At 40.5% G+C, this 26,204-nt stretch overlaps 1 protein-coding gene across 2 annotated transcripts; it reads left to right on the forward strand.

The window, feature by feature from the left end:
- vaspb (vasodilator stimulated phosphoprotein b) lies at positions 1-25,738 on the forward strand. Of its 2 annotated transcripts, XM_044201621.1 has the most exons (14): positions 3-505; positions 14,489-14,660; positions 17,316-17,496; positions 18,732-18,798; positions 20,410-20,522; positions 21,091-21,344; positions 21,617-21,789; positions 22,033-22,084; positions 22,226-22,253; positions 22,372-22,411; positions 22,642-22,698; positions 23,431-23,500; positions 24,150-24,207; positions 24,315-25,738. In XM_044201621.1, the coding sequence occupies exons 1-14, from the start codon at positions 501-503 to the stop codon at positions 24,347-24,349; spliced, it is 1,305 nt and encodes a 434-aa protein (XP_044057556.1). In that variant the 5' UTR covers positions 3-500; the 3' UTR covers positions 24,350-25,738. The 2 variants fall into 2 exon arrangements, with proteins under 2 accessions (XP_044057557.1, XP_044057556.1); XM_044201622.1 differs by lacking the exon at positions 22,642-22,698 and having other exon boundaries at positions 1-505.
- Positions 25,739-26,204: the final 466 nt, after the last annotated feature.

The raw sequence follows: 26,204 nt of genomic DNA on the forward strand, positions 1-26,204 counted from the left end.
CATCGTTGGGATCGTAGCCTACTTTGAAGCAGGCGGGTTGGGCCAGGCTCCAATAAATGTACACCGACCGACCGACCGACCGGGGGAGCGGAGCAAAGTCTGTTGCAGACACGCGGGTTTAATCTCCAGGAACAGAGCGGTAAAGCAACTCAAAGTGTGAAAAGAGACGTTGTGGCTTTGGTGTAGCCCCGCTTCTTCTCGCCTTCATCTCTGTAGCTGGCAGAAACCAATGTAGGCTAGTGATTGGAGTTGACAAGCCCGCTCCACTAACTACTGTATGCGCTCTCTCCCCCTCCTCTCCCGCTCCACACAACCAGGAAATCGTCGAGGTGTGCTTCTTTATATCGCTAGTGGCTACCCCGTTTGCGGGTGTAGATGTGTTTTTTTCCGCCGATTTTTCTCAGTTTTTTATCTCACTAGTTTGACTTTTAAAGCCGGGCTTCAGCTCTGAAGTCAGCCAAACTTGCCTACGAGGAGAGGACCTCCACTCTGGCCGAACAATGAGGTGGGTAAAGCGGCTCAAATCCCTTCATCTTCACTGTGTTTCCAGGCTACATTTTGTGTTTCGGCCACTAGTTTCACAAAGGCGACTGTTCAAATCTGACCCTATAATGTCTCTTTGGAGTCAGCCTAGCAGTTTAATCGTCCCAGCAGCTGTTTCAAACACATTAAATCGTGTTTCTCACTCAGAAATAACTTGAGCTTCTGGCTGTTTTGGGTGTTGTTTCACCTACAGGGACACACATGACACTGTGTAGCAGGTTTTTTGTGACCTTTGCTAGTGAATAACTTAATGGTTTGTGTATCAGAAAGTATTCTTGGCCGTACTGAAAGCCCAGTCCTACCTGTAAGTGTGGCTAGAAAGTAGTCACAAGTTGGGGTTGTTGAGCAGGTCCGATTACAAAAGCGTAGTTTTGTATCTGTTTCAAACACTCCATGTTGACTCTAGTTTTCCTCCTTTGGCTGCAGCAGTTCAGTGTTATTGTGCATGTGCCGAAATCAAACCACTGACATGCAGAAAAAAGGACGATATAGAAACCTCAAGTGAACAAAAGTGTGTTTATAACTAAAGTCAGAGGTCAGGGTAATTTATAGAACACGTGAAAGGCATTCAGTGGCTTGCTCAAAGGCACTGCAGCAGGGTGGATTCTTCTCTATACAGGGGGCTCCTTCAGCTGCACAATGACCTCTTGGCTACCCTGCTGCCCCAAACGCATTTGCTGTTTATATCATGTCATGCATTCCACAGCCACACATTAAAAACCTAACCCTCTTCTACAATTTTTCTCCCTCTGGGAGTACAGAGGTTTGCACCGGGAACAAAATTGCTCTGTGGAAAGCTCATGTCCACAAATTCCACATCCTGTCACAGCCTGTGCAGTCAGCAATTACATGCTTTGAAGCCACCACTCCTGGCTGGTGCTTCTCTGGGCTGACTTCTTTCTTTTTCACATTAAAACAGAGTAGCACTCCACTTATGTCAAGGAACAACTTCTGTCGTTTGACAGCTTGACAAATGCAGGTTTAATTCTGGACCGTGAGGTACAGCAGACTACGGCGGTGCAGGGCTGATGACCTATGTGACCAGTTCTTTATCTCAAACCTATTGCGCTGCCCTTTCTGTAACAATATATCTCAGCTCGGCACATGGGTTGGTCTCGGGTTTGTATTTGTTTTGCACATATTTCTGCATAGTAACTGATTACAGCAGAAACAGGAGCCACTTGAGCTGCCTGAAATCCTGCCACAGTCACAGTAATGCATTAAACATATCCTGCTAATAAGGCCATTCATTGTAATTGTAAATGCAATAATCAGCAAAGATTACAGTGTCAACATAATTTACATAATATGTAGGTAGTTCACTATGAATTTTTGCTAGCAAAGCAGAAGAAATAATTTTAGAAAAAATGGCATCTATTTTTCTCTCTTGATATAGCTGTAAGCATACCTGCGATACCCATACCTGGTACATAATAAAATGAGTACACATCATACAATGAGATAACCAAACTGCTTTATTGTCGAATTGTTCAGCTGCACTCAAAAAACACTTCCCCAACCATAAACCACTGCAGCAACTAGACTGCAACATAAACACACAATGTAGATATTAAAGTGTCGAGCACTTTGGATGGATCATGCCCTTCAAAGTGGTGTCTCAGAGCAGATGATAGGTGACGATTGTAGGCCTTACTTTATCTGGATCCTGCTCCTGCTGTCCCTCCATTGTGGCCAGTTCACATCATGTCACCTTGTTTAATAGGTAAAGACTGGAATGCAGCTCCACTCGTGTTCATTGTCTGTGGTATGTGAATGTTGATACAGAAGTGCAGTGAGTTGGTCAAAAGTTCCACAATTTGACCCACTTGAGAAAATGGTTCAGTAATGCCAGTCCCAATTTTTAAGCTGCCTTTACATTTGCAGTCAATAGAAACGTCCTGCTATTCCACTTATACAGCGTTATCTCCACTCCCCACCTTCAGTGCACATCTGTCGGTTGGTAGCAGATGCTCCCAAATAGAAATGGATGCTTTTGTGAAATTTGGAGAAGAAACACACATGTAATTTTTTGAGTATATTTTTTTGATAAGGAAATTTTAGAATTTCACTGCTCATGTTTACAAACTTCCTCCCCAGTTTCCTTCCACATTTTTTGTCACGGTGAACGATGAACTGTGTTTAGAGCGCTGTACCAACATTTCAGACTTATCTTATCCTTTGGTAAGGTGGCATAGGAAGTGCATCCATCTGCATTATGATTCACTGTTATTCACTGTTATTGTCAGAGGTGACTCCTGTCTCCCACTGTGATTCACTGGCTGGATCTCTGTGAGTAAAAGACCTGTCCTATCTGACACCGGCAGTATGGCTGCCTCAGGCTCAAGAATTAACACAGATGATGTGAGCATACACACAGACAGGTGTAATGCATGTGCTTAACACACTGTTTGCAATCTGACAAGTTCCCTGTGCTCAGTTTAGAAGCTCTGCATGCCTGGAAGCGATGCCAAACTGGGCTCCTTCCCTTTTCTCCTTAGACTCTTGCGTGAGCTTATTATTGATCAGTCTTAAATGCGGGGAAATGGCCTCCCCCTCAGTCTCCTTTGTGTCTTGGCTCCAGCTCTTTTTCTGCCTTGGCAGTAAATGGAAAGGAATGCAACTCAAACAGTGAATCTTTGCAGTTTTGCTGTCATATCTTCTTCCTCCTATCAGTGTTCTTGACCTCATGTCCCACAAAACAGTAGCTGTTATTAAAGGCATTTGGCAATAATATTGCATATGTCCATATAAGGATAACAAGATGAAACTCATTGGTGTTGCGATAGCACCACATCCATGCCATTGTGTTGTGTAATGTTCATAGCAGTGTGTCTGGTGTGTTGGGATGCTGGTTTTTCATGTCTCATCTTGTTCTCCTAATTCCCTTGCACAGTCCTTTTTTTTTTCTTCTTCTTCTTTTTCTTTTGAAGTCTGATGTCAGTAGCAGAGTATAAACAGACATCCAGACTGTTTGCAATCAATGTTACAAACATGCATTTTAAAATTTAAAATATTAAGCAAAGAAATACGTGTGCACTCAAAGATCCATTCAATTTTCACTTTAATGCTGATATTTTATGGTTAGGGCATTGTTCTCAGCAGACAGACACATTTCGGATTCACCTTCATTGTCTTTTGCAAACTGTACCCGACTACATGAGACATTCTGCATACTCTAAATTATTGCACTTTTTAGTGTGAACATAAGCAGCCTTTTTAAATTTGTTTTTCAACCAAGGACCTCTGAATATCCACACTTACCCCTGCGCCCCAGAAGAAATAACAATTTGAGGTAATTGGGGTGTGCTCGTGGGAATTCTTATCTATAATGGATTAAGAATAATGGCTTTATTTCATGGATCATAAAGAGTTGCATGTTGATATGCACTTCAAAAGACTCCTCAGTGCATCGCTGTACAGTTGGTGTGACTAAATGATCACAAAGCCTGTGTGCTTCATCACTCCACACTCTCCATTATAAAAACGGTCTTGCCTTGTGAGTTTGTCTCCCACAACACCCAATCACCGCAACCCCCTCCCGTGAAACTATTTACCCCTCTTGGTCCTCCCACCTCCCATGCTCATAAATAGGCCATTATGCCAGCCTGCCTATTGGATTAGACGCTTTGCTACAGGAGTTGCTCAACATACAAAACCTACTATTGTCTACTTGGTGACAAATCAAGTTTCCTTGGTGGCCGACGTTTTTCTTCTTTAATTGTGCCTCTAGGCTGTTATGTTCTATCTGTATGGTACTGTTTCTTCTGTGATCACTTATTTTAAACTTAACCTTTACCCTAACTAGCTTGTTGGTCATGTATCTCACCCGTATTAATTAGTTGTTCACTGAGCTTGGCAAAAATGACAAACATTCCCTGGTTCCTGCTTCTCAAATGTGACGATTTTTTGCTTTTTTTGTTTTATATCTTTGTAAATTGAATATCTCTGTTTTAGATTGTTGGTCGTACAAAACAAGCCATTTTGAAGACATCACGATGGGCTCTGGAAAATTTGGATGGGCATTTTTCTCTTTTTGTACTTCATAAACTAAACAGTTAGTGGATTAATCAAAATAAATAATTGATCAATTGTTCAAAAATGAAAATGGTTCTTAGCTGCACCCCTATTGTGATATACATTTTCCGTACACTAAAATAAGAACTTAATGGGTAAAATTACCAGATTGGACTGAATCTGCTTATGACTGATTCAATAATTAAATACCTGACAAATCATGGTTCTTCATCAAAATTATGTAAATTTGGGCTGCAGCTATTGATTATTTTAGTAATTGAGTATTCTACCAATTTTTAATCGAGTAATCAGATAAGAAATACTTTTGCTTTATTAAGGAGTAATAGTAAATATGCAAAAGAGAAAATAAGACAGTAATATTATGCTTTCTGCTGAGATACTGAAGCATAGGTGTCGTGCTATTGTGGTCGGCTAGATCAGTTTTACAATAGACACACTGTAAAGAGTTTTCATGGACACTTACTGTCACTTTCTCTGGCCTGTCTCTTCTCTGGGCTAGGGTTGGGCCGATGAATGATGCCGTTTAGAATCGATGATTTTTTTGTAATCGAGTTACTCGAGGAATCATTTCAGCCCCAATGTTAAATGTTCTGTAAATCCAATATGGCTATAAAGCGGTCCTCATTGACTGGTCTAATACAACTAGAGATATTAAAGGGATACCTACCTTGGTCTAAACAGTATGGCAAAATCTCTGATAGAGTCGATCTAAATCGGGATCAACTGACACATCTGTCTTGCCAAGGTAATTTTCTGCCATCACGGAAGCTGTGGTAGCCGTTTCAGTTATGTAAGAAATATCTTGATTTTAAGAGTTGGGATATCCGCTAGTTGACTTACAAAAACCTGTACAGCTACCTTGATCTCATCCACACTTCGCCATTTTTCCAATGCTATTTTTCATGGATGTAGCAAAGAAGCTAGCTAAAAATTAAGGAAGATGACATCACCTTTTTTCCCATCCCTTCTACAAAGCTCTGATTGGACAATTGTCTCTCTAGGCAGTGGAAATAGCCACAGTGGGCACAACACCAGATGTATATAAATCGCTGAAGTAAAAGTAAAAGACAAATCTACAAACCCTGTGGTCTTTTTGCAGTGGCCAAACGGAGTGACATCACCCCAGCTGATGGAGAGCCTGGGCCTAACTACGTAGTGAAACCGAAGCTTGTTGTGGGCAGAAATGCTGGAGTGATATATTGTATGGTCAGCACTGCTAATGGGCACAAAGATACATTCGGTTCATCAGGAGTCCACTGCTTAATGGAGCGTAATGGATGCCTGTTAGTATAAAAACTGCTTTATGCTGTCAGCCATCTTAAACATTCCTATCTTTCAGGTCCTCAGATCTTAACTTCACTTATCTGAGATGGTCATTGCTGATACACAAAGGCTGTATTAGATAAAGCAGTATTGGAGATGATTTTCTTGCATTATCATTAGGCACCACTTGAACTCTGGATAGTAAGGAAAGGTAACATTGCCACAGGAGACTTTGACCAGATATGAACCAAGGTTTTATAACTGAAAAGGACAAACTGCAGAGGACAACCTGAGAACCTGTTTTGACTTCTTCAGTTAAAGACTGAACCATTTTCTGCATGGGTGACATTTTTGTGCATGAATAGCGATGCACATAATCTTGTTTACAGAAACAGTTTTTGCTGTCCTGATGCTGCATGAAGCTCCCACACTGTCTCTTTCTGACCATTCTGTCTAAGCAGCAGTCTGGTCTATTTGAATAGTACAAGTTTAAGTTGGGAACTTGATGTTGAGGTCAAATGAGTAGTCAAAAGAGGACTATCAAAGAGTCATTTTAAAATAGTTAATGCTCAAAGCTCAGTCACGGGTGAACATTGGCCTGAATGTTACTTGTGCTGTTTTTGTTTGTACATAGTTTCAGTCATTAACAGAATAAACATGACTATGTGGGTGTGCCAGTTTATATATATACCCCTACGCCATATATATATATATATATATATATATATATATATATATATATATATATATAAATAAATAAATAAATAAAAATAATCATTTTGTGCAAAGAATTAGCTGAAGTTTGTTTAGTTATCAAGTAACAGGCCTCATTTGTTGTTGGTGGTAAAGCTTTCACATGTGCGAAGCAAAAATCAATTGTCAAGGTCTTCAAGAGCACTCAAAGTCTTGATTACAGTTTGTTTTCCATCATAAACTTTGTGTCCTGCTGATGGCTGGACAATTAGCTTTGTGGGTGTTGTGTATTGTACTGTAGGTGGATTTTAAAAAGAGGTGACAGAGGTAGTGGAGAGTGGAAGAGGCGCAAGCCTGCCAAAAATTGGCAGGTCCAATGAGACTATTATCCAAGTAGCCACTATCTGCAAAGTAGACTAATGTAAAGTCAAAGTTTACACATTCATACCTCAATGTTAATAAGAAGCAGGAAATACGATTAGGTGTTGCCTTCCTCCTTTTCTCAACTTTCTCTTTTCTCAACTTTGGGCTCAGACATTTCTTCCGTAGTGCAAAGGAAAGAGTGTACAAGTCAGAGCAGCAGAGAAAGAGGGAGGGAGTTTTTCCTCAGTAAAAGTAGACCTGCCTCCTCCTTGCCCGTCGAGGAGGATGTGCTCCAACCTGTAAAAGGAATTGAGCTCAGTGAGGATGACAGAGGTGAGATGGTCCCAAATATGGGCATTGAGTGTGCCTGTCATGCCCCCCCCACCACCACACACACACACACACACACACACACACACACACACACACACACACACACACACACACACACACAACAGCCCGACACTGCCTCAGAAGCAGGAAGGAATTTATCTCCTCTCTTGAAGTGGTCACACAACAAAATGAAAGTTCTTGGCCAAACGTCTATTCAACTTTTCCACAACGCTTGATAAACGATGCCAGGCAAAGGATGAGTCAGCGCTCAAAGAATGCTGAGGGGTTTTCTTGGTAGAGGAGTTTCAGCTGAAAATGTCTGACTCCATTCAGACAAAGATATGGAGGAGAAGAGCTTTATGAATAGCTGAAATAGCCTCAATGCCTGTTTCTGTTTCCTGACTTGTGCAGGTAGAAAGCAGTAGCCTGCAGCAAATTTGTGTGTGTCTGTCTATTTGTGTGTGTTTGTGTCTATTTGTGTGCTTTAGCAGCATGCTAGGACCTGTGTGAGAAGAAACAGGCATAAGGAAAAAAAGAGGGAGTGAAGTTAGCAGAGGAATAAAGCAAAGGAGGGCTTGTAGAAATTTCCTTTTCCAGCCCTAACCTCAGTCTAAAAGCTTTTTTAGTTTTTAATATAGGAAAACAACTTGCTTTCCAAAAGTCTAAAATGTATTTCATTCGAACCTCTGAAAGGCTATTAATAAATAACATTTGTCCCCTAAATTAGTTCTTTCATTTCCTTTTTGAAGATTATACTTTTGTATTCGACATTTACTTTCTGTTTCTTTCATATATGACAACTTCCAGCAGAATCCTCAGAATAATTTGCATTTGTGTTTAGATTCCTGTATCCGTTTGTGTTCTCCGTCCACCTTTTATATTTGACGAAAATAAGCTGCATCAATGGGAAGTTTATTCTCGAGTTTGGGCGTCGGGCTACATATTAACATTTATGGGAAGGCTGGCTCTCACAACTCAACAGGAACTGTACTTTGCAGCTTATCTTGCACCCACTTTTACTGTCAATGATAGTCACTGAATTTTGACCTGAGAAACAAGTTTCATGAGATGTATGTTGTTCAGAGAGTATGTCATGTGGGCCCAGCTAAACATCATAACAGCTGTATACATGGCCCGATGGTGGTTTGAGGACAGTGTACTGTCAGATGACCAGGCCAGCGTCAACAGGCTATTGTGTGGACTCCCCATGTCCGAGTCAGCATCAGAGGTCAAGTACTTTACCACCATCATGACCTCATTTCAGTGTGTGTAATGAGGCAGCACAATACTAACAGGCTTTCTACATTTTAATTCCTCTTTTAATGTTCTGCATTTTCTCACTTTTCATGAAGTAAAAGATTTTCTTCCTGTGGTATTTAGGTAATTGAAGCTGCCATTTTGCAGGAGTAAGAATAAGCTCCCCTAAAACCAGAATTTTGTATACAGAGGAGAATTCACATACTGGCACGTGCTATGTTTGCCAACGTTACCTCTTCACAACAAATACTTCCTTTTCTAACTTCTGTCTGCAGTTCGTATATTAGTTTGGAACGTGATTTTCCTGCATGTGTTTCATTTTCAACTATCCAGGTGCTGTGGTGGAAAGGGAAAGTTTCACTACTAACTTATGAATGATTTCTCACTATATACATGTGTAATATATATGTGTGTGTGTGTGTGTGCATATATCCACCTTAACATATTACAATCTTTTGAGCCCAGGTTTCATTTTCTCAAATACATTTTTTTTTGATCTGCAGTAAATCATTTTTAGTTGACCATAACAGTTGACTGTGGAAGTGACCTGTAAATTATTACTGGAAAAACATACATAAAACATTGTTCTTCTACACATTATATAGAGTCATTTAAATTTGATGCATTTTTTTCCCAATATCAATATTTATCAAGCATGACTATCATCTGTGAAATATGATCTATATTTTTATCAGGCCATGAAGGAGAGGGAGGAAGTGGTTTGGTTACACACACAGGCACTATTAAGTGACTTATTGTCATTCTCTGTCTGGTTTTAATGTGACATTTTACTGTAGGGAAAGAAGCAAATAAGTTATGAATCACTGTTTGTTCATCTAAGGTGCAGTACGGCCACCTAAGGTTTACTAATTCAAAAATGACACCAGTTTCTCATCTTGCGTTTCATAATTGGCTATGAGGTGTGTGTGTGTGTGTGTGAGTGAGAGAATCAATTGTCAAAGCTGTGGGGGGGGGAAACATTCTTCTATTCGTGAGACATGAAGCTGCATGGATATTGTTGTTCGACTGCAATAGCTTGCTGTCTGTTTACCACAGAGAAAGACACTTAATCCTGAGGGCAAGAATAACTCAAAAAGCCTGCACATGATTAGAAAATGATAGTTGGCTGTAGTTGTGAGGGCAAAAAAAGGCTTTTCATATCGTGGTATTATGAACTGTTGGAGGAGAAAGAAGCCTGATGAATTAGGAGGGACAGTGAGCCAGGGATGGATGCAGAGACAAATAGCATTACTCTAAGCAGTGTCTAGACAACAATGTGTAACTTCAGTGTGTCTTGTCTCAGCCTCAGGACTGATGTCTGTATGCCATGTTTGCCATTTTGCTTAGTAAAACCATTTCAAGATACACAGGATGAATGTACTCCTATCCATTTCACTGTACTTTAGGTTTTCTTTTCCCTGCACCATACATAAATATGAACTGCAGTGTTATGTAATGTTATATATATTAATTTATATATCTGCATGAATGCCACCAAGAGGCATCTCCCGACAGTCCTCTTGTTACTTGGTTAAATCATTTGATTCAGAGCGAATGGTGAGGGGAAGTAGAGAAGAGTGGCAGAGGCAGCGTGGTGGGAGGGTCAGGTAAACGGAGGAGGGAAGAGACAGAGTCACCGGGCCTGACTGTACTTGCTAGCACATTTGGGGGAAAGCTCTAAACACAGCCTTATACAGACATTTCCAACAGAGCATGTGCCCCTGCCGCGCACACCGGTTTCCTGTTAACCCCTCACTGACGGAGAAACCACGGAGGGATGAGGAACTCACTCTGGCTGTAATAATGACAAGTGAAGACAGACTGGCTTCTGTTTTTATTTGCATGTCATCCTGGTGACCATTTCCTGTGCTGAAGCCTTGTATTAGGCAAGTCCTTTGCTGGAGGTATTTTAAAGGTTGGTGGCTCAAATCCATTCCAGAGCATCAGCCAGTGACCTATTTGTGCTTAAGAGAAAACCTCTTAAGTCAACTGGTCACTTAGTTAGCTTAGCTCCAGTCCACAGCCAGTTTCAGTGTCCTCACATGTGGACTGGTGGTCTTTGTCTGAGGAAGGACAGGAATAGATTTTTTTTTTTTATGACCTCGCCTGTTGTGGTTTATTCCAGTACTAAAACACAGTCCAGTGAAACCCAGCCACGAGTCTTCTGCAGCCTGTTCTACACAGTGGACCAGCTCAGCACATGGACACACGTGTTGGCAGGTTGACAGGTGCGAGGGTGTGTGCAAGTCCTTGTCTTTATGCGCGTGTGCCACACATGCTTTTAGAGTCTCAGTGTCCGTAGTTTTATCAATAATGCAGCCACTCACTCTCAGTCTCACTCCTGAGCCCTCGCTTTCTCTGCCATTAAATATGCATCCATTTCCCAGTCCTAAGTCTCTGTCCCCTCCCAGTTCCCATAAGCCCTCTCTGCCGCACATCAACAGCGTGCTTGATGCAGACAAGATCAGAGAGCGCTGCAGAATTTATCCATCCTGAGGTGGTTTTAACCTGCTCGAAGTGACCGCTGGGCATTGAGTGTGGATTTAAGGCCACTGTCAACGTTGAGCCCGTTTCCAGAGTGCCTTCTCGCCTTTATTTCTTTATACGCCATTGTCACATAGTTATGTGACTTAGTTTCCAATGTGTAGCTTCAGCAGAACATATACAAACGTTTTTATTAAGGATCCCTTCAAGTTTTTAAAAGGATTTTGACCAACATATGTACTAAGTGGGACATTCTACATTAAAAATAAACTTGTCTGTGCTGTTTGGCAGACAAAGTATGTAATGGAATTTATCTCAAACATATTTTTACCATTTCTGTAATGCAATTTCTTGTTATTTATCAGCTGACATATATGCAGATATGATTTGCAGTAAGCTAAAATTAGCCAATATATCAGCCTGACCAATTCATCAGTCTCCCTAATTTAGCATAGACTATAAATACTTTAAAAAATAACCTCTAATGCTGAGGTCCCTACCTCAGCTAGTTTCATCCCAAATCTCACCACTATCTGTATTTACACATTTTTGTTTATATTAGAAGTCCTTTCTCACTCAGCACTTCTAACTTGTCCAAACATTGTCCAAGGTTAGATCCCTCGTCCTTACAAGCCTCTCGACTAAAGATTTTTTCATGAAATGTTAAGAGGAATGTGCGAAGTTTGTCCATTTTAAAAAATGCAGACACATAAATGACAAAGAGTTTAACAGACAACTTATTTATTGCTGCCAGATTTGTTGCCAGAATATAAGTCAAGTGCAGGACAACAGCAAAAAACTCTGTAGCTACAGGTTGCCAAAAAGCATAGAGGAGAGAAAGTTACTATGAAAAACTGGACTAACCAACCTGTGGGCACAATTATTATAAGATGTGTACCAAATAACACAATCACAGGAAGGCGTTTTGAAGTTTATATACACTTTTCTATGATTGACAGCAAACCCAAAGCTATCTGATGTGTTGTGAAATTGTAAAGCACTCCCATGTGTTACACAGACAGATTACAGTTAATGCTAAAAGGTATTCACTGTTTCTACCAGGAATACTCACAGTTTATAGGTTTATGTTTGTAGGCCTAAAAATTTGAGTAGTTCCTGGTTGGAGAGGAGCAAGCATCCCAAACACTTTCTTTTTTTTCAAATCCTAATTCTCTGCTCATTATTCTCTCCTTTTCTGCATTTAGCTGCCATACTGTAGCTGTCAGCAGTGAAGCAAAGTATAATTTCCAGTTAACATGGACTGAATTTCAGTCTTATCTACTTGTAGGAAAATATAGGACCTGTGTGTGTGTGTGTGTGTATTTGCACATCGATTGTTCAGGCTGAGGCCGTCCTTATTAGGCAGTGTTGTTAGCAGGAAGTGGGTTGTGGCTTTGGTACTGTGTCACAGGAAGTAGCAGATTGTATCACGGGCGAGACAGATGGAGGGAGAGGGGGAGAGGTGGAAAAGATGGATTAGGGGACTATGGGGAGAGCATAGGGGGGCAAATGAGGAGGGGGAGGAATGGTAAAAAATTGGAATCGACAGTCAGCCACCTTTTTGTTCCTCTGTCTGTGTTCCCCTCTATGTTCTGTACTTACTGTTATTAGTTTGTACTAGTTCCAGTTTTAACCTCATACTTGTATGGGCCATATTTGTTGTAGTATAAAATTGTGGTTTTCTTTTCTACAATGAATGATTTGTTTTTTACTTTCGATCTCAGTGTCTGAAATGCAAACACGTATGCACGCACTCTGCAGCCTCTAACACTGCTACCCAGACTTGCATATATGCAGGCATTCCTTAATGTGTTGTAACTTGTGTGTATTCTGCCTGCATGGAACTATAAATAAATGTTTTGTTGATCTCACAGCACATGTTTTCTTACAAAGTGTGTGGAGGTGGAGGTTGATGTAGAGCAGGTGGAAGAATCCAGAGCCTTGTCTCTTTGGCGGAGCTTGGCACAACTTCCTGTCTTTGTCAGCCTCCATTGTTGTCTTGCCTCCCATCTTGTTTCGCATCAAACTAATCTTTTTCTCCTCTCAAATCAACACTTTGCTGCATTCCTTCTCTTAGTCTTTCACTTCCTGCCTCTTGTGTATATGTCAAAACATATTGTTTTGACATATACACAAGAGGTAATAAGTATCCCGTACTCTACCCTTTATTTACTCTTACACTACTCTTTGCAGAGATGCTAAACTGCTTGAATTACACAATCATGATTAGAGCTGCAGTGATCAGTCGAATAATCGAGTAGTCTATCAACACAAAAATTAATGGGCAACCATTTTGATAACTGATTAATCAGTGTCAGTGTCTCCAGTGTGAGTTTTTGCTGGTTTTCTCTGTTTATGTAATTGTAAACTAAATATCTTTGGGTTTTGGACTGACAAAACAACATTTGAAGACGTCAACTAGGAAAATGTGACATTTTATAGAGCAATCAATTAATCGAGAAAATAGTGTGCAGGTTAATCAATAAGGAAAATAATCATTAGTTGCAGCCTTAATTGTGATACGTGACACGCATGCCAAAGGATGTCCTATTCTTTGATCAAGCCAGAGAGTGTGGTGTAGTTCTCTGACTGACAACTTGCCAGACACTATATGAATTTCAGAAACTCCAACATTCAGCATCTCATCTCTAAAATAATGTATTTATAGTGGAGACTGAGTGTTTGTGGTCCGTTTGTCTATCCGGTTTCTCTACTTCCTCCTCACCTCCCCTTCTGTTTGCTTCTTCCCTTCTAGCTGCAGTCCACACTACATACCGTACTTTAATAGCATTTCAAAGTGGTAAAATAATGATATTAAGCTGTGGTTAAACAAAAGTATTTTGTCCAAATTAAATATTAAAAAACATCTTTTACATTATATTAGCCTGTAATCTGATTTGGCATTTGTCATTAGATATTGTATAAATCGATAGCAAGATCATTTTGTTTCAGCTCTATTTTATATGTGTACAAGTGTAAAATTGTTGGATTCTCCAAGACTGTAGTTTAAGTACAAACCTCTCTAACGGGGCAAAATAGATAAGAAATGTGAGTCTTTGTCAGCATCTTCTAGATATAGCCATTAAGATCTATTAATCTCCATAGATCTTCAGGGCTGTCACCAGACAAAAATAAACCAAATGTTTGACCACAAAGATACTTGATCATACCTTTTTTGTCATAAACCTCTGGTTTCATTTTTGCAACTATATTTTCGTTTTGCAGTTGCCAGTACTTCCTGCTCTGTGGTACACCCAAAAGCTTCTTTCTTTTCTTCATGGCTACAAGGAAGCACTTCTTAAAGCCTTTATACATATAATGAGATTTGTCTCATACTGTTTTTGTCTTAAACATGAAGCTTGGTTGCCAGTACCTTTTTTTTGAAAGAGGAACAAATAAGATCTCAGATTTACTAACTGCATCCCAAGTGAGATTTTTTTTCACTTGTAACCTTTGTACTCTCAAAACTCAATTCAAATGAATGTTGGCTCTTTCTGTCTTGCTCTCTGTCTTCCAGTGAGTCGAGTATTTGCCAGGCTCGGGCCACTGTGATGATCTATGACGATGGCAATAAGAAGTGGCTGCCAGCAGGTACTGGACCCCAGTCCTTCAGCAGAGTCCAGATCTATCACAACCCCACCAACAATGCCTTCAGGATAGTGGGACGCAAGATGCAGACAGACCAGCAGGTACATCTGCCAGCTTTGGGCTCACTGTGTGTCTGACAAACTTTGTGTGTTTGGGGCGTGTGTGACTTTGTGACTTTGCCTCCGGAAGTGTGCGCGTGTATGTGTGTGTGTGTGTGTGTGTGCGTGTGTGGCTCATTCATCTGTGTCTGTCATGTGGTCCGCGGGCGTCTGTGCTCGCCTGTGGGGGCCTAAGGGTTTATGAGTAAGCAAGTAAGTGTGAGACAGTCTGTCTTTGTATGTTCCCACTCATTCACAATCACTGATCAAATCAAGTTTATTGTCACAATCCTACACCGTACAATGCATGGTGATACCACACACTAAGGCTGGACGATTACAGAGAATATTTACTCTATATAGTGATAGTTTTATTGGAGATACCTAAGAAGACTTATTGTTAATTGCTCTTTGACTGTTTTAAGTACATCCATTTAGTCAATTATTTACTTTGATGCATATATAACAGCCTGGACTGTGTACCAGCAAGACAAGTACAGCCGGCTCCAGCATTACAAAAAACCGGATGACCTACTGAACTAGCAAGAGTGCATCGCCTTTACTGGTTTGTTTCATTTCATCATAAATCTAAATGTTAGGAGAGTGTGCTAAGACTGGATTTTTTGTCCCTCCCTTGCAGAAACTTCTTAACTTGTCAGGACACTTTTGTTCACTTTGTTTATCTTGTCAGTTGCAGTAGTTACTGTCAGTGTTTTTACACATTGCAAATAAGAGAACATATAAAGAACAATTTTGCAAATGCTCGAGAGGAAGTGGGAAAACAATACCAAGCTCACAGATGAACTCCATGTTGGGATGCTGTGATGATTTCAAGTGTTGGCCATTTGTAGCTTTGCAGTCATTTAGCCAAAACCTGGTTTCATACAGTTCTGCCTTGTATTCATTTACCTCACTGGTAAATAGACCCAGGTTACTTTATTTTGAATGTAAGTTTGTGTTTTAATTACATTTTGGTTCTGGTTTGAGTAAAACTAATGGCATTTATTAAAGGATGGTAAGATTGTTATGAAGAAAAATCATTTTGTAAAGCCATTTTAGAAATACATACATGGATGTCAAGATGTATATCCTAAATTGTCAGAAGCTTGAAAATATCAAGATAATATTATTAGTTAAATTGCCCAGCCAAGAATTAGCCATGGTCTTTTGCATGCACACACGTCATGGGTTGGGTTTTTGTCCGTGTTTTTATAATTATTGCTTAACACCTTATGTGGACTGACAGGGAATACATATTAACACACTCTTTTTGTGGAACACGCAGTGTTAATTTTGGGCATGATGTTGGCATAGTGAGAAAGGAGACTGTCCTTCAAACCTGAGAAGCCACAGGCATGCTAGAAAAGGATAGCAAAGAGGGTTTCCTTGTCGTTATTGCCAGATTATGACTCACCAGATGTCACCAGATAAAGGTGGGCAGATTCCAAGTTATAAACCTCTGTAAACTGAGTTTGGGTGGGTCTATTCTTGACTATGCCCCTGCTCTCCCTGCTGCCTCAGTGTCTCTCCTTCTTTAAACATTCAAGACTCTAAAGTGTTCCCCAGAGACAAGTCTTAAAGTGGATGATGTTTCCTGTGAGATAGTTAGCCTGTTCAACCATTTCCTGTGACAATTTAGGGAGAAGCCTGATACCCAATAAGGACTCTATATTTGTGTTGGATGGAGACATGCAACTTGGTTTAGGTTGGTGCTGAGTGGTGCACAGAGGAGCTAATGAGAGAAAATATAAGGTGGCTGTATTTTCTCTCTGTACTTCTCTCTCCATTTCCTCCTGTTCTCTCTCTGGCTGTCTGCATATAGAGTAACTTTGTGATGTTTTTACGCTTGTCTTTTCCATTAGTTTTATGCGCCCCAGCCTGATTGTATGATTAAACTGCACTGAAAACACAAGTGGAACCGTGGTATTAAGGTTTTTCTGCAGGCATTAGGGCTTTTTGAACATGCTGCTTTCTTTCACTTAAAAGATATCAAAGCTTCTCCTTTTATCCTGATTTTTAATGTGTTTATGGTCATATCCTCAGTCTGTCCCACCTGCCTTTCTTGCCTTTTGACAGGATTGTGGAGAGTTTAATAATTCCACTGTCTGCAGTGGCAGCTGAACTTGGTACTGTCCCTTTTCATGTTGCCCGCTATGATATTCACCCTGACAGGGTCTCCTCTCCTCCTCTCTGCTCTGTGGAATCCAGAGGCTGTTAAACAAATAGTGAAATGGCGTGTCAGCACATTCAGGCACCGCTCAAACCCAGACATTTTTTTCCTCCTGGTTCACGCCACCTGCTGGGTGGAATATAAACCAGGACAATCCAACAAACATAAAGCGGACACTATAATTTTAAGCATAAGCAGGGATGTGGGTTTGTTGGTTTTTTTAAATAGTTTTCCCAGTTTCTAGTGAGGGATACAGCTCCCAGAAGCTACCCCCTTTTTCTTTTTTTTTTTTTCCTTTGACCGGTTTTGGGTATTTACTTTAAACTTCTGACCAGCAGGTTTGGATTCGGTTTAATATTTTCAAATCTGACCTTGCGAACTGTCACCATTTGTTTGAATATAGACAAAAAGCACTCAAGTACAAATTTTTCTCACCATCTCTACCAAAAGGCTCCTTGTATTGATCATCTGTCCTCTTCCTTCCCCAGGTGGTTATAAACTGTCCAATCGTGAGAGGTCTCAAGTATAACCAGGCCACACCCAATTTCCACCAGTGGAGGGATGCCCGGCAGGTGTGGGGGCTCAACTTTGGCAGCAAGGAGGATGCTGCTCTATTTGCCAATGGCATGGCTCATGCTCTGGAGGTGCTCAACTCCATAGCAGATGCAGGTAAATGAGTTCTCACTAGATTCCCAGTTCCATCAGCATCAGTAACTACTTCATGGATTTTTGTTTGCTTACCACTGATTAGGCCTTATTCATGAAAGCCTTTCTACATACAGCTTTGGTCATATCCTCAAATTTAGAACTTTTGGTATTAATGAATATATATGAAGAAATTCTTATGTTTTGTGACAACTTCAAGGTCACGGACTAGCAAATAAAACACTACTACTAGGATTGGAAAAGTATTATATTTTTTATTATGTTGTCAAAACAGTTTGGTCTAGACTAACAGAGAAAACAGTCCATCATAGAAATGATTTAAATGTGCAAGATGCCTGACTGTGATGCCTTGGATCTTCTTTAGTGCTGGCAGCTCTCTCTCCAGACTATGTGAAAGCACAGCATCTCTTTTTAGGTCCCCTCTGCTGATCCACATCAGTAGATTGGTACCTGTCATGCCACTCCCATATTGTGCCCTAATAAGGCTGATGAATGTTTTCTGACTACTAGTTTTAATGTGTACGTGACTGTGGTTTTCTGCTTTTACGTAGCATTGTTTGGGCATTTACTTATGACAGATTTCCTGGAAAATGCACCAAATTTAAGAGCAAACCTGATTCACCAAGACTTTCACATGAAAAACAAATTAGTGGTCTGAGAAAATAAGAAAACATGGTGCATTAGCAAGGCCCATCCTGTTGTGCCTGTGTTTTGGTTTGTCTTGTGTGTTTTTAAAAAGCACTATGCTGTGTCTGTGCTGGCTCTGGGTATGGTTTTGCATATTATTATGCAAGATTGGTACCCTTTGGTTTTCCATTTTCCATGCAGTTTAAATAGAATTTGAATTCTTGACTCAGATCACATATGTCAAGTAACAATGGTTTTCTAATGTGATATAAACCCCAACTCCTTTCCACTACTAATGTCTTCTCCTGTTTATTCTGGTCCATAACACCTGTTAATATTCTGCCATAATCCATGTCTCAGCTACTGGAAAGTTATTCTAATGTTTTCTGCAGAATGAACACTCTTTCATTGTACAAAAATGTGATATATAAATATAAAACAAATCTGGTACAGTGTGGCATTTTTAAATTTAAAATTTTTTAAAGAGTGTCACAAAAAACTAATTCATAAATTGTTCAAGAGCAGATAAAACCATTCACAGCAATGTCTTATCCCATGTTCTATAATCTTTTTCATTTGTATTAAGAATGTTTTCTGTGTTGTTTTGGCAGGCTATGCAACCCTCCCGCGCCCAGTGTCAAATGGACCTTCCCCAGAAGAGCTTGAACAACAGCGAAGGTACCTTCAGACTTCCTCTAAATGGAAACCACTTTTATTCTACTTTGCTAATTCTACTAAACCGCTGCCGGCCACATTATATTGTGTATCCCCTTGGATGTTCCCTGGACCTGATTAATCAAAAAATGTAATGTATCCAGCTGATAACCCTGACATACTTGCCAGGTTTCTTGAGTCTGCAGGCTGAATTCGGCACCAGAGATAAGCAATGACAGTATTTGTTTTAAAAAGTAGATTTTCTGTAGCAAGTTGTTCTAGCATTTAGACAAGTTGGCTGTTCTGTGAGGCCATGTGAAGTTTATGTTTCTAACAGAACAACCCTTTTGGTTTATCGTAGAAAAGGTTTCAGTCATAGTCATCTGGACACTGTTTTCAGAATCAAGACGTTTCGGCTCCCATTTTTTCACAATTGAGAATGACTTCTGGATGGGAGCCGAAACGTCTTGATTCTGAAAACAGTCTCCAGATGACTACGACTGAAACCTTCTCTACGATAGAACACTCCTGGACGAATGAGGGACTACACCGCCTTTTGGTTTAGTTAAGATAACAATCAATAGCAAGTCAAGCTGTCTTGGCTTTGTAGTAGTCCTGTTGGCAGGAGTTTGCACACTTGCATATGTAGAGGATTTGGTGGCATTAGCCTGACAGTGCTAAACCCTGTAGGTTAAAGGTTAAAAAGACAGCAAGGTGGACACCTCTCACATCAACCCCACCTTCTCTCTGTCCATCTATCTGTTTCTACAGCGAGACCCGTTGTGGTAACACCATGCACGCCTGCATAGACAGGGCATTAACCTTTTAATCTCATTTAGCCTAAAAGGTAATATGTTGCACAGTTGGGGAGGCTTTGTGATTGGCTAGAGGGACTGTCTGTCCCAGTGGCTGTTGAAGTACTGTGGCTTAGGGAGCCTTTGAAACCTTTAAAATCTAGCATAAAGGCAGGTGTTGGTGGATATTATTTGCATTACTGCTTTTAGGTCTGATGAACATAGGTTCACAATATTCATCAGTATGAAATGGTTGTAAAAATCTAAAAAAGAAATATGGACGTCATCTCCCCTCCCCCTCCCCCTTTCCTTCACTCTGCCTAAGTCGTTCAGCTGTGCTTTAAATCACAGCAACTCTCACTTTGTGTGTGTGTGATTGTGGGCATGTGTGTGGAGCTATGCATTTTTGAGTGGGGGTGTATGTGTTCATTGTATGTGTGCTGTTCTGTATACAGCTGTTGTGAGTGGCAGATGTGTTGGGGGGGAGAAGGGAGAGAGCAGTAGTGAACTGAGGCAGCTCGAATTAGGCCACCGTGTCCAGCTGTGGACTTTTCAATGGTAGGCTAATCAGAAGCTATGAAATCCACCTCTCATCCTTTTACCAAAGTCAATACATTGAATACAAATCCTGATTATAGCTCTCCACACCAGTGCCAAATACTATAATTAGATAGTTGTTCGAAAACAATGGATGTGGCATAAATAATCACACATTTACATATTAATTGGGGATAAAATATAATAACTTTCAGCCTCATTTATCTGTCCTGTTCATCCACTGTTTTATTTTGAGCACGTTTACATGTATTTGTCGCTGACAGATGTGTTTGTTTGTATGTAGGTTGGAGCAGCAGAGATTGGAACAGCAGGAGCGGGAGCGACAGGAGAGAGAGAGATTGGAGCGGGAGCGGCAGGAAAGAGAGAGACTGGACAGAGAAAGACATGCTGCTGCAGGTCAGGAAACACCTGGGCTGGTCAGCATAACTGCACTAAACTACAATACAGTCCAGTCTTAGTAGTTCCTCATATTTCAGGCTTTTTCCTTGAGTGAACACAGTGATGACCATTTCTTAAGGCCCCTACACACTGCGATAACAGTGATCTTACAGGCCCTTTGCATACTGTGCGAGAGGGGTCCAAATCGGTGTCAGACTTTATGATACCAATTTTGAGGCCTGTCAGACTGTGCAATGAAAGCCTAGTGATTCATAATGCTGCGATGTAAATTTTAAAAAAAATAATTAAATACATTTTTAAATAAAATACATTTTAAAATAAAATGTTTTAGCACAGGCCATCTTTAGGCGCCAAAGCTCTGAATCGGCCATGTTACATTACGATTTAGGATCACTGTTTTGGTTTGTAGACCAACAATTTCGCCAACCTTTCAAGATTGTCAACTGTGTTGGACCTTTACTTTTTCTAAGTTACATGACAGTGCACCTGCATCACACTGTCATTGGTACATTGTTATTGCTAAATACTTTGTGTGTTACTGATGGTCCCTCCTCTGTTTTTTTAGTCCCTATTCCTCCAGCTCCACCGTTGGCCCTTGGAGGCCCCGCCCCTCCACCGGCCCCTCCTCCACCCCCCGGACCTCCTCCGTCTGCTGGTATCCCTCCCCCGCCGGGACCACCTCCCTCAGGACCTCCGCCGGCCCCACCCCTGCCTGCTGCAGGAGGAGGAGGAGGTGGTGGCAATGATGGTGGGGGACTTGGAGGAGGAGGGGGCTTGGCGGCGGCCCTAGCAGGAGCTAAACTCCGCAAAGTAGCCAAGGTGAGTACATAATAAAACTTTTATAGTGTAGTGGATTTTGACAGTCCTGTTACTTTGTAGCTGCTTTTGAAGTCAAGGTATACTTGATTATAGTTGAATCCATTACGTGCTTTTCTAATTATGCAACTAAATTCTGCTGCTGTGCTGATGCAATCTTAGAGTTGTTCCTGCTTGCATAGTGTTGATGCCCGTATCTGTCAGTGTTTGAGTCATCATGCCCACACTATGTCTGCTGAACTCTTCTGTATCTTTTTGCTATTTGCTGCCCTCAGCAGGAGGACGGAGCCCCTGCAACTCCGATAGGCAGAGCTGACTCCAACCGCAGCAGCAACTCCTCTATTGGAGGAGGCGGCGGAGGAGGAGGAGGTGGTGGAGGAGGAGGAGGAGGAGGCGGAGGCGGAGGAGGTGGTCTGATGGGTGAAATGAGTGCCATCTTGGCACGAAGGTGGGTGACATCACAAGTTTGAAGTCAGATCAAATATACAATGCCCACACTCAATTAAACAATTAGTTTACTCTATTTCAGGTTTTTATATGAAGTAGTTTTGATCTTCATTTATGCCCTTTCTTTAAATATGACTAATAGTCATATTTAAAATGCAGTATATATTGTGTAACTCTTCAAAGAAAATGTCCAGTGTATGTAACTGTAACTGGCATAACTTAAAGTGAATCCTCTTTCCATCAGGAGAAAAGCTGCAGACACTGGAGAGAAGCCACCTCTGAAGACACAGGATAATGTAAGGGTCTGCTTTTTGTCACATTATTTTTAATTCTGCAAAGAATACGAAACAAATGTGTTTTTATATGTGGTCCGAGTCCGACACTGCAGGTTGAGGATGAGTCACTCTTAACAAAAGGTCTCGGTCTTTTCTATACAGGATGATTCAGAGCCTCAAGGTCAAAGTGGTGAGAACTGAGCATTTTTATCTGTAGCATGCTGCCTTTTATTTATTTTGATATACATTTTACGTAATATACAAAGTGAACGTGAACAACTCATGTTTTTATACATTCTCCTTCGCAGACACCATGAGAAGACCTTGGGAGAAATCGTCTATGACCAGGTAATCCAGGATTCAGTTATTTCCACGCTGCCATTGTCAGTACATCTGTAAACCCCCAGGTGTTTGCCGTCTCATGTTTGAACTCACCCTAAGAGTGGTTCTCCATCTGTGTGAGTGAGGTTGTGTGAACATGTGTGCATCTATGTTTGCCTGTGGACAAGTGTGTACTTTTGTGTGTGAATGTCTTCCATTTCCATTCTAAGAGGATGGTGTGTGTGTCTCACTAACAGGAATAACTCCATCCCCAAGAGCATGGACTCCACTTCCTCATTGTCCCAAGGGTCCAGGTATACATGCTGTCCTGTTCACTCATGACCTTAGTTCCCCTTGCTTTTATTTCTCATTAGGTTAGCAGAGCATCACTACAACCTATCTACTGGGGTAGCATATTTTACAGTTGATAGCACCATCTAATGGATCAGAGAATGGCATGCACCCAAGGAATGTATAGGTGTACCAGCTGAGTGTGTTACCTCTGAAAACTGAATAATAAGATAGAAGCCTGACCGTGTGATTAATGCTTATTTTTACGTCACTTCTGAGCGCTGCTGTCCTCTTGTGGTAAACTTTACCACACTCTGACACTCTATTTTTACAGCTCTCTTTGATGCCTTAGCTTGTCTTGTCTATATACTGTGGTTGAGGCATGTGTATGCAACTGTAGTTGTTAAAAGGTGGATAAATTCCACCCAGTACATATGCTATATGTATGCAAAATCAAATTATGTTTTCAGAATAGCACCAGCTAGATTTATTTCAATTTATACCAGCTACATTAATTATTGGCATCCTCAAGGTTGATATCAGTTCAGAAAGGTAGGTTGATGAGCTTAGATAGGTTAACCCTCATGTCATCTCTGGGTGTGTGTACATTTATGCAACTTTCTATTCACTATTCCTTCGTCCCTCTGTTAGTATGGTCATGTGCTTGATTGATAGTTGGCCTGTCAATGCCATGGACCTCCTTGGCTTTTTGTGAAACACAGACAAATATTTGTCTGTTTCTTGTCTTCTTACAGGGCAAAGCCTACAGGAAACAGTAATGATGCAGGTGGAATGGATGACTCAGAATTAGAAAAAATGAAACAGGTGAGCAGCAACATCAGTTCTTGACCAAAAGAGCTGAACCTGTGAGCTGAGCGTGATTACATCCACTTAAGTAAACGGGTTAGAGTCGGCTTTCTCCAGTAAACCGATTTCTTCGTCATACAGATTTCTGTAATAGGGGTAAGGGATTATAGAAACCTGATTTGCCCAGCTAGATTTCTCCTGTAGAATGCAATTTCTCTGCCATGTACATTATACAGGTAAGTTTTTCTAATTGGCTTTTTACAAGTCTGCATGTGCATGACAAAAGACTGGATGAAAGGAGAGATAATTACATGGAGTGAGATGTCCTTGTATTTAAAATTAGTTCATCCAAAGCCGGACTAAAACTGAAACTAACACATATAAGCCCCCACAAGTCGGTTTCCACCACTGAACATTTGACTATTAAGTTCAGACACATTTGTGCTGTAAATAAAATTTAAAAGTCAGGACCGACACAGTGTCTCCTATCGTAATACAGTTAAAATAATAAAATGAGGTTGGGGTAGGGGAGAAATCTGACTACAGACCTATTGCTTGTGTACATGGATTTACAGTAAACTGGCTACTAAGGTGCATGTAAACGCACTGATTGTTAAACTGCTGTGTCCCCATGACTGACAATCTGTTTGTCTATCAATATCTATAGGAGATCCTGGAGGAGGTGCGGAAAGAACTACAAAAAGTCAAGGAGGAAATTATCGGAGGTAAGACTATTTAAAAAATAAAAAAAATAAAAATTAAGTTTTAATTTTGCTTCACTATACAGTATTTTGGATTCTTAATGCTTGTTTTCTCCTCTCCTGTTTCACAGCCTTTATTCAGGAGCTGCAAAAGAGAAGCACATAGTTCTGCTGCGAGTCAGGTGTATAGGAGGGATGTGATAGATGGAGGTGGTTGAGGCTCGTTGGGACCTCTCCTCCACTGCGCCCTCCCATGTAGCCCAGGGATTTCTCTTTTTCTCCTACACATTTTCTCTTTTCTCTTTCTCTTACACCAACACATGTGAGCATCCTTGCTTGTGTGTACATCATGCATATTCACTTCATGTAACCCGGGGGACCTCCTCGCATCACCATCCGGCACTTTTGATGATCACTCACTAACATTGCGGCAGTGATCCCATCTATCCCATCCCCTTGTGTCCTCTGTGTTCTGTACTTCTGAACCAATTCAAAGCATATAGCTACAGCCATAGTTGTTCTTCCAATTCGTTGTCATGTACACTCATCATAACCCTCTTTTCTGCAGAAATCCTGTTACTTGTTTCTTCTCCCTTCTGCTATCAGACACAGCATTTACTGATAGAGCAGTCTTCAGTATTCAGGGACAATGTATTAGTCACATTTTTACTGTAATAGCAAGATGCTGGGATCCTTTTTCTCTCTTTCTCAGTTTGCAAACAATTGTTCAACCTCAAACACTGCTACAGATAGTTCAGACATCTGTTAGTAGGCTGTTGTCTCTAATGGTAGTTGGAGGTGGAAAAACAACAATAATCAAGGATGGATCAGAGACCCCAACTCCTTGATTACTGCAGTGTCTCTCCATCAAGTGGACTTTCAGCTCCCAGCAATGGCTTAGAACTAAAACAGCACAACACAAGCCTTTACTGCTGCAAGATAGAGAAGTTAGAGGAAGAGGAGACAAGCAAAGGGAATCTGATGGACAACCTGAGTGCTGTGAAAGAGGAGTGTGTTGTAGTTTTATGATGTGTGAGAAATGTATTCTCTTTGCATTGCACTTGTTCCAGAGGAAGTGTGTCTGTGTGCCACACGCCTTGACAGACTATTCCCTCTCACTCAAAATGAGATATTTGTTGGCCAGTGCAGTGGTCCTACACTGTGCTTCCGCTAGTTATTTTCTTCCATTCTAGCTATGTTTTCTAACTTTGGAACATGAAAAATGGCCATGATGAGGTCAATTAATTTGTCCATGACCAACTGCCTTGAGAATAAATATATAAATATATATATATGGAAAATATATATTTGTTTTGAGGGAAAATGTTAGCAAAAATTAAATGGTGTTTCTATTTTAATTGAAATGACTGGTGAATGGGGATTTTGTTTTTCCTTTTTTTCAATGATTGTTTTCTTATGAAATGTTATTTTGGGTTTACTGTTTCTTTTTTCTAATAGAGTCTAGGCTTTTTACACTGAAATATTAAGAAAACAGCTTAGAGACACTGGATTAGAAATGCCTTTATAGTCGAATACAGCTGCTTCTTGAAATGCATTACTTTGTCTTGAGTCATCTTTTTGCATCCTGTTGTAAGATTTTTTTGAATTCAGACTAATGAAATTTTATGAACCATGGGCTGTATTACACAAACTTGCTTGCACTGAAATTCAAACTCATCTGTTTAGTAGAGACAATTGAATTAGAGTCTGGCTTAGAAATGCTGTGAAATAGATTTTTTTTTTTTATAAAAACAAATATTTGCCATAATAGATGAAAAATTTCCGCTATGTGGTTCATGACTGAATTCTACCTTCAAGACAATAAAGATGTTCAGACTGATTATATCTTCACCATCAAGTTAAGTTAGGCATTTTAATGACATGGTTTTACTAAAGTTGACCGTTTGCTTGTATGTATTATCCATATTTCCCCTGAAAAGTTGATAGTTGGACTAAAGCTTTAAAAATTTGCTGTCATGGATTTAAACAAAAAAAAAATGTTTACTAATTTGTAACGGAAC

Source organism: Siniperca chuatsi, linkage group LG7, assembly GCF_020085105.1.
Source record: "Siniperca chuatsi isolate FFG_IHB_CAS linkage group LG7, ASM2008510v1, whole genome shotgun sequence".
NCBI lineage: Eukaryota > Metazoa > Chordata > Actinopteri > Centrarchiformes > Sinipercidae > Siniperca > Siniperca chuatsi.